General features: G+C 38.2%; 1 protein-coding gene across 1 annotated transcript in view; it reads left to right on the top strand.

The window, feature by feature from the left end:
* The window catches only part of kntc1 (kinetochore associated 1), a 154,309-nt gene that overhangs the window by 67,102 nt on the left and 75,178 nt on the right, over positions 1-12,029 (top strand). Inside the window, exons 31-36 of the mRNA XM_072587416.1 lie at positions 2,977-3,093; positions 3,932-4,004; positions 4,086-4,153; positions 7,404-7,690; positions 7,950-8,122; positions 9,448-9,545. Coding sequence (XP_072443517.1) covers positions 2,977-3,093; positions 3,932-4,004; positions 4,086-4,153; positions 7,404-7,690; positions 7,950-8,122; positions 9,448-9,545 — 816 coding nt within the window. The remainder of the gene's footprint in view (positions 1-2,976; positions 3,094-3,931; positions 4,005-4,085; positions 4,154-7,403; positions 7,691-7,949; positions 8,123-9,447; positions 9,546-12,029) is intronic.

Raw genomic sequence — 12,029 nt, 5'->3', positions numbered from 1 at the left:
TTTGGACTGGTTTGAAGCACATTTTGTGTTGAGTACTCTACTCATATCCCAGCTTTCCAATTCATCAGATTCATTTGATTCTTCACAACTCTCTGCATGAATTTCTGAACATAATACACGAGCTATATGGGGAAAAACCTAGCCTTTCCACTTACCAAACATCATGTCTAAATATGTGTGAGGACCACATATTTTCACAACCCTCCCTGCTAGCCACTTCAGCCATTTGTGATGATGTTCTTTCAATTGGTTAAACTTCAAACTTCTTTCTTTCTCTCACTGCACCCCTATAATAACCCTCTTTCTGGACTGTTTTTCTTCTACTGACTGCTGATGTTGCTTCTGCAATTAAAACCTTGTTCAGTTGTTCTTTTAGAAAACAATTCAGCTGGCATTCTACCTGTGGTAATGATGTGTGTTTCAATAAATAAAAAATTGTCAGTTTGTGATTCAATGTACCTAAATGTTTCTTTCAGTTTGTAACTAGCATTTGTTTAACAAGAGCACACTTAGCGATTTGTGTGTGCTCCTTGTTCCTCCATTCAAAACAAGATAAAAACTAAGGTGTTTTGTCCTGTTAGATCTCGTGAGATTTGAAAACGCCTATGAGTCAAAGCTAAGGTCTATTATTTCATCTGGGAATTCGTAAGCAGCTATAAAAATAAAGTCTCGACTTGCTAATCATTTAATTCATTGGAAACACAAATCGCTTCAAATGGCTATCTATCACAATAAACAGCTTTTTTCCTTCAAATTCTGCACCATTAATATACAGCTTTTACCACGCATAACTTGCACAGTTACAAAGGTGTCAATAGTGGCTTCTTTACTACTGCTTGACATACACTTCATTGTTTCACACTGTTGTCCATGTCCTTCTCTAATTCTACCCACCAAAGATAGCTTCTCGCTACTCTCTTTGTCAAACTCCGCCCAAACATTGTTGATGAAGATCGCATAAATGAGGAGGGATGATTGGCTTCGCTCTTTGTTTCATGATTGGTCATTGCAAATATATTTATTTCTTTTTTAGCAAGTAGCTATCACACTTTGATTAAACTAAGTTAACCAGATAAAAAAGTGAGGAAAGCTTATTCCAAGGTTTTCTTGACGCAAGGAAAATAGAGTTTTATTGTCTCGTAAACCTGAGAAAAATAGGAAAGCACATCAAACACATTCTCACAAACTGGTGAAAAGCTTACAATGCAAGTGGAGAAGGATGTCATACATAGAGTCCTTGCACTGAGAGTGAAAACTGAATCTTAACTACTTAGCTGCTAAAATACTCAAAACTGTACTCAACATATTATACTATGCATCCTCACACTCTGCTTTCTGTAAGGACACCATTTCATTCTGATGTTAACACCTTCCACAGGGGTTCCTCAAGAATCGTGCACTTTTTTCCTCAACCGAAGATATCTCGTGACTTTGATCGACAGGACCTTTAACCGTTGACCCATTTTCTGCAATTCTGCCCTCACCCCTTCTCTGCCCTCAATAACAATAAGGTCTCCCTGCTCCTCACCTTTCCATTCTATTGGCCTCCGCATCCAAAGGATCATGACCTGCCATCACTACCTCCAGTGAGATGCCAAAGGCAGATGCATATTCACCTCACCTCACCTCCCCTGACTGCATTCCTCAGTGATAGTTCTCTCTGCCTCAGCCTGGTTCACTCCTCCTTCACTCCCAAGACTTCTCATCAACTCCATGGCACCTTGCCATACAACTCTTGCTCATTTACACATCTTCCAGATTAAGCAATGGTTTACCTGCACTTCACTCAATCTAGGCTACTGTATTTACTTCTCATAATGTAGTCTCCTCTTTACTGGGAGATGAAATGTGGACTGGGTGACTGCTTTGCAGAACACCTACACTCTGTCAGTAAAAATGACTTCGACTTTCCAGTTGTCTGACACTTCAACACACAACTGTGTTCACTGCCTGACATTTCTGTCTGGGGCTCACTGCAGTGCTCCAGTGAGACTCCACACAAGCTGGAAGAGCAATATCTCATCTTTCATTTGGTAACTTTATAGCCTTCAGGACTCAATATTGAATTTAATAATTTTAGAGCATGGCTACTTCCTTCCATGTCTACTGCCCACCTCCAAACCTCGGGTCCTGTCGTGAAATGGGTATTTTTTAGCACAGCCAACCCATTTTCACTCACAGGTCAACCCCATGATAACTTATCTCACTTTTCTTTCCCAGCTTACTGTACCAATTCCTTTGTCTGCCTATTTTTTTCTCTCTGTCACTGGACTCCCTCTCCACCTACCCACTCCCTCCCTGCCATTAGCATAAGTACCATTTGTTCCCTCTGTTATCAGTTCTGAAGACAGGTCACTGTACTCAAAACGTTAATTCTATTTTCTGTCTCTACAGATGCTGCAAAACCTGCTGAGTTTCTCCAGCAATTTCAGTTTTTGTGTGTTTCGGATTTCTAGCAACTGCAGTTTCTTGTTTCATTTAATTAGCTGCTGTCTTGCGTGTTCCAAGTTGTTTTCATATGCTTTTTTTAAACTTGAGAGGAATTGTGATAGAGAGACAGAGAAGGGAAGAAGAGCTTTCAGTATCTGCACTGTTGTCCATCCATGTTGCTTTTCGTGTCCTTTGCTCAAAGGCTGCTCTTGAGACACTGTTCATTTTCGGAGATTCTGTTCTGGTGTGTCATATTTTCATCCTAAGCTGAGCAAATGTGGGTTTGCTAGAAGCTTATCTAGCCTAATTTCTTTGAAGAAGGATATTTTCAATTACACCTTTTTGCAATATTTTTCCAGACAGGTATCTTGAGGCTTTTAATATTTAAACTTTATCTTGGCTAGTCTATTGCTTGAGTTCCCTAATCTTCTCTCCTGTTTCATCTTATCTTGATGTCCAAAGTAATTATCCCTAAGTCTTCATCTGGTACTTTATAAATTGAAAAAGCAATGACTAAACATGCATGCCTTTTATTCTTTTTAATAGCAAGATAGCTGCCTGAATTTGCTAAAGTGTCTTACATTGGAGGAAGCTGAGAGCACCATTATGCGTTTAATTACCTGGGCACAGGTGAAAATCCAAACTCAGCCTGAACATCCCGAGGTAAGATCATGATGATCATTCTTTAGGAAATATCATCTTCTGTTCTTAGTTGATGGAATAAAATTAGCACGCTGATTATAAGAAAAGTGCTTTACCACTCCTTCAATTCTGCCTTGAAGCCAGGCCACCATTGCTTCACACTAACATCTTCATTTTAGACATGCCTAGATGGACACTGTAAATCTTCAAGTAATAATTCTCTTCCTGGCCCAGGAAAGCCCACTCTCAGTCCCAAAGGAAAATACAAAGCAAATTGAATAGAATTTCATGCCTTGTTACTTTGATTCTATGTACTTCAGAAACAGTCATCCTTCCCTTTCACCCAGAAGGCATTGGTTGCTGGCTGGGATATGGTGCCATGATTGATAAGTTCTCTGCTACCTTGCTCTACCTTTTATCCAATTTGAGCTTTGCTGAGCATTGGAAAGATATTGGAAGATGGTATGTGCAGTAACTCAGATTTGTATCTTCACGCAGTCTTTGCAATATGAATGCACATGTACTTTCTGAGAAACTCTACGTAACAATCCAGAGATATAAGTACAGATGATTTCACAAATCTAGCTGAAGCTATTGGTAGCATCCCCTACTGCTGTTCTGACTGTTCTGAAAATCTGTTTATTTAAACAAAAGCATAGATAACCAAGAATCATGAAACAGGAATAAACCATTTAACCCTGCAAGTTTTTCCAATCATGCATCTGTGACCTGTCTCAAGAAACTTCACTTTGCCACATGTCACTTAATATCTGTGGTTAACAACAATCTATTAAAAGTATTTGTCTATATAACAACTTTATGATTTCTGTTGATTAATTTGATATTGCTTATATTTTAGTGGAAAAAGCATCTGGTGTCAATTGCAAAGACAATGGTGGCGATGATTAAATTTTTGCTGAGGAGTCAAAAGGGTAATTTTTCTATTGTCTTAGACATGTTTAGTTCATATTAAATTTACATTCTAATAATACAAGATATGTTTTGCATTTCAGGAAATACTTTACAAAAGGAAACCTACGAAAACCTTTTAAATAAATTTGAAACAGTTGCAAATTTACAGGTAATTATTCTGTAATACTGTTGAATATATGCTTCAAAATATTTGGATTTACTAATCTAAATTTAACTGAAGTTCTGCTTGAAAATTTCAATCAAATTTCTAGTAGTCAAAACTTATTGGAAAACTCCTGAGGGTTCAGCACAATATCACTCAGGCACCATTTGCAAATGATCAAAACTAATATGATAGAATGTATTGTTGAAGTTGACATTAAGGCATCTCTTTTGATATTAATGTATAATATAGATACAGGCTGAAGACAATTCATTTATGCTAACCATGGCTAACTTGGAGTATGAACTCTGATGCAAATTGCCCAAAGTGAACACTTGTATCATGGTATTGTTGTGGCTTGCAATTTTATTTGTGTATTTATGAAGTTGTCTTTCCATCGTCTCAGACTATCCCATGGCATTTAGGGTCACCAAACTTTTGAGTGAAGTCACTGTCTGAACTTGAGAGAACAGAGAAGGCATTGCAAGGGCCCATAAATGTCCACTGTGGGGAGATGGTGGATCAGTGCTAATGAGAAATCAGGCTGGTATTCTGGTGACATGGATTCAAATCCTAACATGGAAGATGATGACATTTGCTTAGTATTGGGAAGGAAATCTAATATCCCCACCTAATCTGGTCAGACCCACAGGAATGTGGATCTTAACAGCCCTCTGAAATGGTCTAGAAAGGCACTAAGTATCAAACTACAATGAAGTCTGAGCAAAGCAATGAAATTGGAGAGAATACCTAACAGCAACGTAGGCTTCAGAAGCAACAGTGGCAAGCACAGTCCTGTCATCCCTCCAAACCAAAATAAGTTGTCCTGGGAATCATTAATATTGACTCCAAACACCATGAAATTTCATTGCATCTGATCAAATGTGGGCAAAGTAATGTCCTGCTGATTACCATGCACCGTCCTCACCTCAGCAGAAGAATAAACACTCCTCCGTGTTGAACACGACTTAGAGAAAGCACTGAGTATTAGTTCATTCTAGTGTTAGCAAAAAGCTGCTGAAAACACTGAATCCTACAATGGGTATGGGTCCTGATGACAACATTCCAGCAGTAGGACTGAAGACTTGTGTTCTGGACCTAACCATGCTCGCCAAGCTGTTCCAGTACAACTGCAACACCAGCATGTACCCAATGTTATTGAAAATTTCCCAGGTACGTCTTCAACACAAAATGTAGGACAAATTCAACCCAGTCAATTACCAACTCAGTGTACTCAAAGTGTTGCAAGGGGCCGTCAATAATGACAAGCAGTACTTGCAAAAGAATAGCCTTCTCACTAATGCTCTCTTTGGCTTCAGAGCCATTTGGCACCTGATTTGATTATCCCCTTGGTCCAAGCATGGACAAAGAGCTGAACTGCAGAGGTTAGGTGGGAGAGGTTGTCCTTGACTTCAAGGTGGCCTATGACTGAATATAGCATCAAGGAGTCTGAGCCAAATAGAGTTAGTGGGAATGAGGGAGAAATTTGTCTGGTTAGTGTCATACCAAACAAAGATAGATGTTCGTGGTTGCTGGAGGAAGAACGCTTCATCTTCCACCTTGGAACACTTCAACCCTAGGGCATCAATGTGGATTTCACCAGTTTCCTCATTTCCCATTCCCCCACCTCACCCCAGCTCCAACCTTCCAGCTCAGCACCACCCTCATGACCTGTCCTACCTGCCTATCTTCCTTTCCACCTAACCACTCCACCTTCCTCTCTGACCTACACCTTCATCCCCACCTATTCACACATTGTACTCTTTGCTACCGTCCCCCACCCTCCTCTCTGACCTATCAAGTCCATCTCCACCCCATTCACCTATTATACTCCATGCTACTTTCTCCCCACCCCCCACCCCCCTCTCATTTATCTCTCCATCCTGCAGGCACCCTGCCTCTACTCCTGATGAAGGGCTTTTGCCTGAAACGTCGATTTTCCTGCTCCTTGGATGCTGCCTGACCTGCTGTGTTTTTCCAGCACCACTCTAATCTAGACTATGGTTTCCAGCATCTGCAGTCCTTGTTTTTACCCAGAAACTGAACTAGACTAACCATATAAATACAGTGTTGCAAAAGTAGATTGGAGGTGAAGAATTTTGAGGTGAATAACACCCCTCCTGTCTCCACAATGCCAGTCCACTATCAACAAGACACAAATCAGGAATGTGATGAAATACTGTTCACTTGCCTGGCTGAGTGCAGCTTTAACAATACTTACACCACACACTTGACACCACACACAACAAAGTAACCCATTTGATCGGCACATCAAATGCCACCTTCAACATTCACTCCCTTCACATATGCATGGTGGCAGCTGTATACCATCCACAAAATACACTGTCGTAACTCATCAAGGCTCCTTTTATAGCACCTTCCAAACCATGACCTGTCCTACCTGGAAGGATGATAGCTATAGATGCACAGGAACACCAACACTTGCAAGTTCCCCCTCAAGCCACAAACTACCTTAACTTGGACTCTTGGAGATGTACAGCACAGAAACCGACTCTTCAGTCCATGTCGATCAGATATCCTGAAGTAATCTAGTCCTATTTGCCAGCACTTGACCCATATTCCTCTATACCCTTCCTATTCATATTCCCCTCCAGATACCTTTTAAATGTTGTAATTGTACCAACTTCCACACTTCCTCTGGCAGCTCATTCCATACACGAACCATCCTGTATGTGAAGAAGTTGCCCTTTAGGTCCCTTTTAAATTTTTCCCCTCTCATCTTAAAACTGTATCCTCTAATTTTGGACTTGAAACCATGTCACTTCATGGGTCAAAATCTTTGTGTTTCCGTTTTAATAGCATGTGTTTTCCGAAGGACTGCAGCTCACCACCACTATCTGTAGGACACTTCAGGATTGACGATGAATGCTGGCATAGCCTACGAGTGAAGTTTTTGAAAATCTGTCTTCGTGATGATTGAAGGTTAAATATTGGCCAGCACAGCAGAACTTATTTCTATATTAACTAATAACATAGACCTTTTATATTCATCTGGGTGATAAAACAAAAAATATCAGATGCGTATTTCATTCAAAAGATGGCACCTCTGTCAAACAATATTTCATAATGCACTAAAATATCACTTTCTGTTTGAAGATCATGTGTTCAAGCCCTAACCCGAAATGAGACAGCTACCACTTACCTAAGATTATTACTTAAAACATTACATTTCTATAATTTGTATATTTTGACTTTATATTTTAGTTAATGCTGATCTTCTATCCTTGGTTTGCAGGAGTACTTTGACGCATTTATTTCTCTGAAAGAGTATGAGAATTCTAAAGTGCTTTTGAAATTGTATGAAGGCCAACTTCAAGCATATGCAAGTACATGCTCTAACTCCAGTATAGAAAAGGACCTAGATTGTTCTCGTGGCTCAAACATCAATGTGAAGATTCCTATGGAGACCAAATTATACAAGCTGTCTCTCCTGTTCCAAAATTCAGAACAAGATATATTTTCGGAACTTGCAACGAGGGCACTTTCTGATGGGAATATAGGCGAGACAGTGAATCTTTGCAGGTAGGAATTATTGAAGCTTTGGTATAGGAACTATCTATTGCTCATACTTGACTAAATTGTCTGATGTGAGAATGGGTTGCTGTGTTGTGCATAAATCAATCTGCCTTCTTAATTGTTATATGAAAAGTGAGGTTTGGAATGTTGTTTTGTAAGCTAATGATGTTTGACAGATTGAAATGAATCATAATTAAATGATTTTAAACGCATTTAAGTACCACAAGTATTTTTATTTTATCATTATTTCCTATCCTATTTGTAGTGAACTTTATGGGCAGCACAAAAACAGTAAGACTGGTCGTGTATTGTTCCACGTGGCACAGAAATTGTGTCAGATGTTGGAGGCTAATGTTCCCATGATCATTCCAACTGGAATGAACTTGCCTGCTGTGATTTACGAATTGGCCTGCCAAGCCGTCACTATCTGCAGCACTGGTAATTTCTTACTAAGAAGTTGTTTTTAACTCTGCTGTTCTGATGGCTAATTTTGTCATTCATTTTCTTACATTTGAGTATAATTTACTTTTGCTGGGACTTAGAATAAGTTATTTTAAACTTAAAAGATAAGAATTTCATTTTGCCTGGAAACATTCAATTTTTATTTAAGCAGCAATTGTGCTAGTCTCAAAGTTATTTTGGCAATAGAATATTGCAACAGTATCTAAAAAATATGAATTCTTTGTAATTTAATATGAAATGGCATTTTTCTATAATTGTTTAATATTCAAAGTCACTATCCAAAGTCAGCTTTTAATTAAGGGTAAAACTAGCTTATTGAAAATACCCAAGACCGTAATTGAAAATTACTATCAATTTATACCAGTGAGGATCTCTGTTTGAGCATATCATATCAACAATTCTACATTCTGGAAGTTCGATATTTAAAATTCTTCTTTAAAATGTGAATGGTCACTATTTGGAGTACAAAGGAATTTTTTGAGGATTAGTAGTTGCAGGTGTAGACAATTCTGCAAAAATCAAGTATTTTATCGGGAAGGAAGAAAAATATTCATTCTACTATGCAGCTATAAACATGTTGCAGAAAAGTGAAATGGGCAAATTTAACATGGAGGTCAGTATGGCATTCACATAAAAATTAATGTAACCTGAGAATCCCTGTTGAAATGTTGGTGATATGGTGGCAGAAACAATTTTAACATGACTCAATTTGAGTAATTTCATTGAATTTTGACACATTCCCTTTTAGAAAAAAATCTTGGCATGTGGCAAAAATAAAGACTAAAAGACACTTTTCTGTTGATGATAAGAGTACTCATGCGTGATGTATTTTCTTAATTTAGAGGTGCTGTTATAAAAGTGCCCTTCATGTTATTTCTCTTCCTTCCCATCAACCCCCCCAACTTTAAGTTGGCTTAGAAAGTGACCTCACAGCTTTGAGTAATGTCCTGTTATCTATGTTGCAATTTGTATCCCAGTGCCCAGAACACATTTGTTTTAAAAAAAAAAGCAAACTTTCGGCCTCTGCTATTTATGCTTCGGTTCCAGCAAGAGAAAATGTATGAAAGTAGTTGAATTTAGAAGGTCTTTAACTTTCTTGTACTCCTGAAGTGTCACAGTTTATATCTCACATCGAGAGCTTTGAAGGAATCATAATTATGTAACTTGCTCTTACCTGATTCAGTACACCGTGCATTGATACATACACATTTTGCACGATAGGTCTACTCTCAACCTACTTCATTTCCTTGACTGAAATATTACAGATGCATTACAATCTAATTTTCCATGTGCTTTTACAGATATTTTACTTGACTGCGAAGAATTGTGTAAAAACACTCGTGCTGCTATGGATGTTTATAGACAGTGCCTAATTGATGACTATGGATTTAGAACAAAGGTAAGTTTTGATTGTGCTATATAAATGTTTATTGTTAACAATTTACATGTGAAAGAATAATTCCTAAATATTACATTCTATATCATACATATTTCCTATGCCATCAGACTTTTTGTTGCAGTGAAGATAGTTTTGAATATTTACATAGTTTCTTAGTTTTTTTAAAGAAAAGGAGGATGTTGCATCCTTAGATGGACAAAGCTTTACCATATCAGAAGAAGAATATTGTATGTTACGATGTGCAATACAGCTATCTTCATAAAACACCATGGAGTACAGTCACTACAAAACAATTGGAGTTGGACAAACTCATTGGGCCAAATTGTCTCTTACTGTGCTGTGTATTCTATGTAATTGCATGTCTTGCACATATAAACACTGAAAACAAATATTTTCTGAAAATCCAATTTCCTTTTTGAGCAACCCCATTGAAAACTATTAATCTTTTTAGTCTGTATACAAATAAATCAACATGTTACATGCACTTTCTTTGAAATACATCATGTTTTTTATGTTGTGTGTCTTGGCAAAATCATTGCTCAAGGTTTTTTCTAGCTGATTCATATGTGAACTTTCTTTGAGTTAATCTGCATGTAGATATCTTAATTTTTATAAGATACGGCGACCAAATTTGCTGATGTGACTAACACTCATAACAAAATCAAGAAATGTCAATAAATTAATAAGGATTAAAAGTAAGTTTAATTTAGGATTTGTAAGATTTCCTTGGATAAACTGTATCCATTTACTCTTCTATAAATCTCTTATTAAGAGAGTGGGAGACCAGTGATATGTTGGGATCTCTTTAAGATCCATGTTTCTGTCTTTGTGGTTTGGAATATATTTCTACCAAATAACTGTGGGATCTTCGCTGTCATGGTTTCAGAAAGTCTCTTTTTGTGCAATATTCCAAGAGTTCTAAATTAAATTTGGAGCCAGGCTCAAAACTATGTTAAGATCCTGGACCAGATAGTCAACATTATGTCAATGCCTGGCTAGAGAAAAGTAACTTTTTAAAAAAATTGTCGGCCAAGTGTGAAATCCAGTGGTGATAAAAATTAATGGACAATTTGGGTTTGGCTGCATCTGTGGCGATAGAAACAGTCTATGTTTTCAGTCCAATATAACAGAACAGATCGAAGGGAATTACTAAGAATTTGATCAGGAGATTCCACAGTTTTGAATTTAAAAAAAGTAAGCTTTAGTGTACAATGTTAAAACAGTAATGCAATATACAATAGAGGTACAACTTGTATTCTAACATCCAGAATTAACTTGATAAATATGGGAAGTAGACTGTGAGCACCTCACAATGCATACAAATAACAAGTGCAACACAGGTAGATCTTAAGATCAATTCCATAGATTTCTCAGAAACATCCCCTAAAAAGATGCCAATAGCATGGTGAGCCATCAAATCTCATTAAACTTTACAAGGTATTACAATTCTTTGCTTTTGCAGATCTGCTCTTGAAACTCCTCCTTAAACCACTCTGTCATGGTCTGCCTCAACAATTGCTTCTGTTCTGGTCAATCACTTTCCTTTGTGAATGGCACTTGCAATTCAGCCTAACTTTGGTATGCTGTCTGGGAGAGATGTAATTGTGTAGAGCTGCAGGAACTGAGGTAGTTTGCCAGTAAAATGCTGCCTTACCTGATTTTATTTATTATCTGGTCCAAAATCTGGGAATATCTGAAACTTAGCACAGTCTTGGCCCTGTGACTGCTGATTTGAAATTCTCTGTCTGTAAAAGGCGTTCACTGATCATGGTGAATTTTCCTTTGCACTGTGGAGCCTGAACACAGATTGGGTGATAATACTGCAGAACGACACAGTGTAATTTGCAAGAATGACTCTAAGCTTCTAATTGCCTGCTATTTTAATTTTTCAGTCCTGATCCCACTCTGACCTCTTTCTGTGGCCTTTAATACAAATATAAGCTTGAAAAAAAAGCATTTCTGCTTTTAATGGATTCCTTGAGGAGAAAAGAGAATTTGAAACAGCAACGAATCTTTGAGAAGTAATTCTTCCTCCTCTTTCTGTCAAATGGGATATTGTTGTTTTGAAACTGTGACACTCCCTCCTCCCCCAGTTCTATAAGACCATAAGACCATAAGACATAGGAGTGGAAGTAAGGCCATTCGGCCCATCGAGTCCACTCCGCCATTCAATCATGGCTGATGCGCATTTCAGCTCCACTTGCCAGCGTTCTCCCCGTAGCCCTTAATTCCTCTAGACAACAAGAACCTATCAATCTCGGCCTTGAAGACATTTAGCGTCCCGGCTTCCACTGCACTCCGTGGCAATGAATTCCACAGGCCCACCACTCTCTGGCTGAAGAAATGTCTCCGCATTTCCGTTCTGAAATGACCCCCTCTAATTCTAAGGCTGTGTCCACGGGTCCTAGTCTCCTCGCCTAACAGAAACAATTTTCTAGCATCCACCTTTTCAAAGCCATGTATTATTTTGTACGTCTCTATTAG

The sequence above is a fragment of the Chiloscyllium punctatum genome, chromosome 17 (assembly GCF_047496795.1).
Source record: "Chiloscyllium punctatum isolate Juve2018m chromosome 17, sChiPun1.3, whole genome shotgun sequence".
Lineage (NCBI taxonomy): Eukaryota > Metazoa > Chordata > Chondrichthyes > Orectolobiformes > Hemiscylliidae > Chiloscyllium > Chiloscyllium punctatum.
This window is presented reverse-complemented; position numbering and strand designations above follow the sequence as displayed.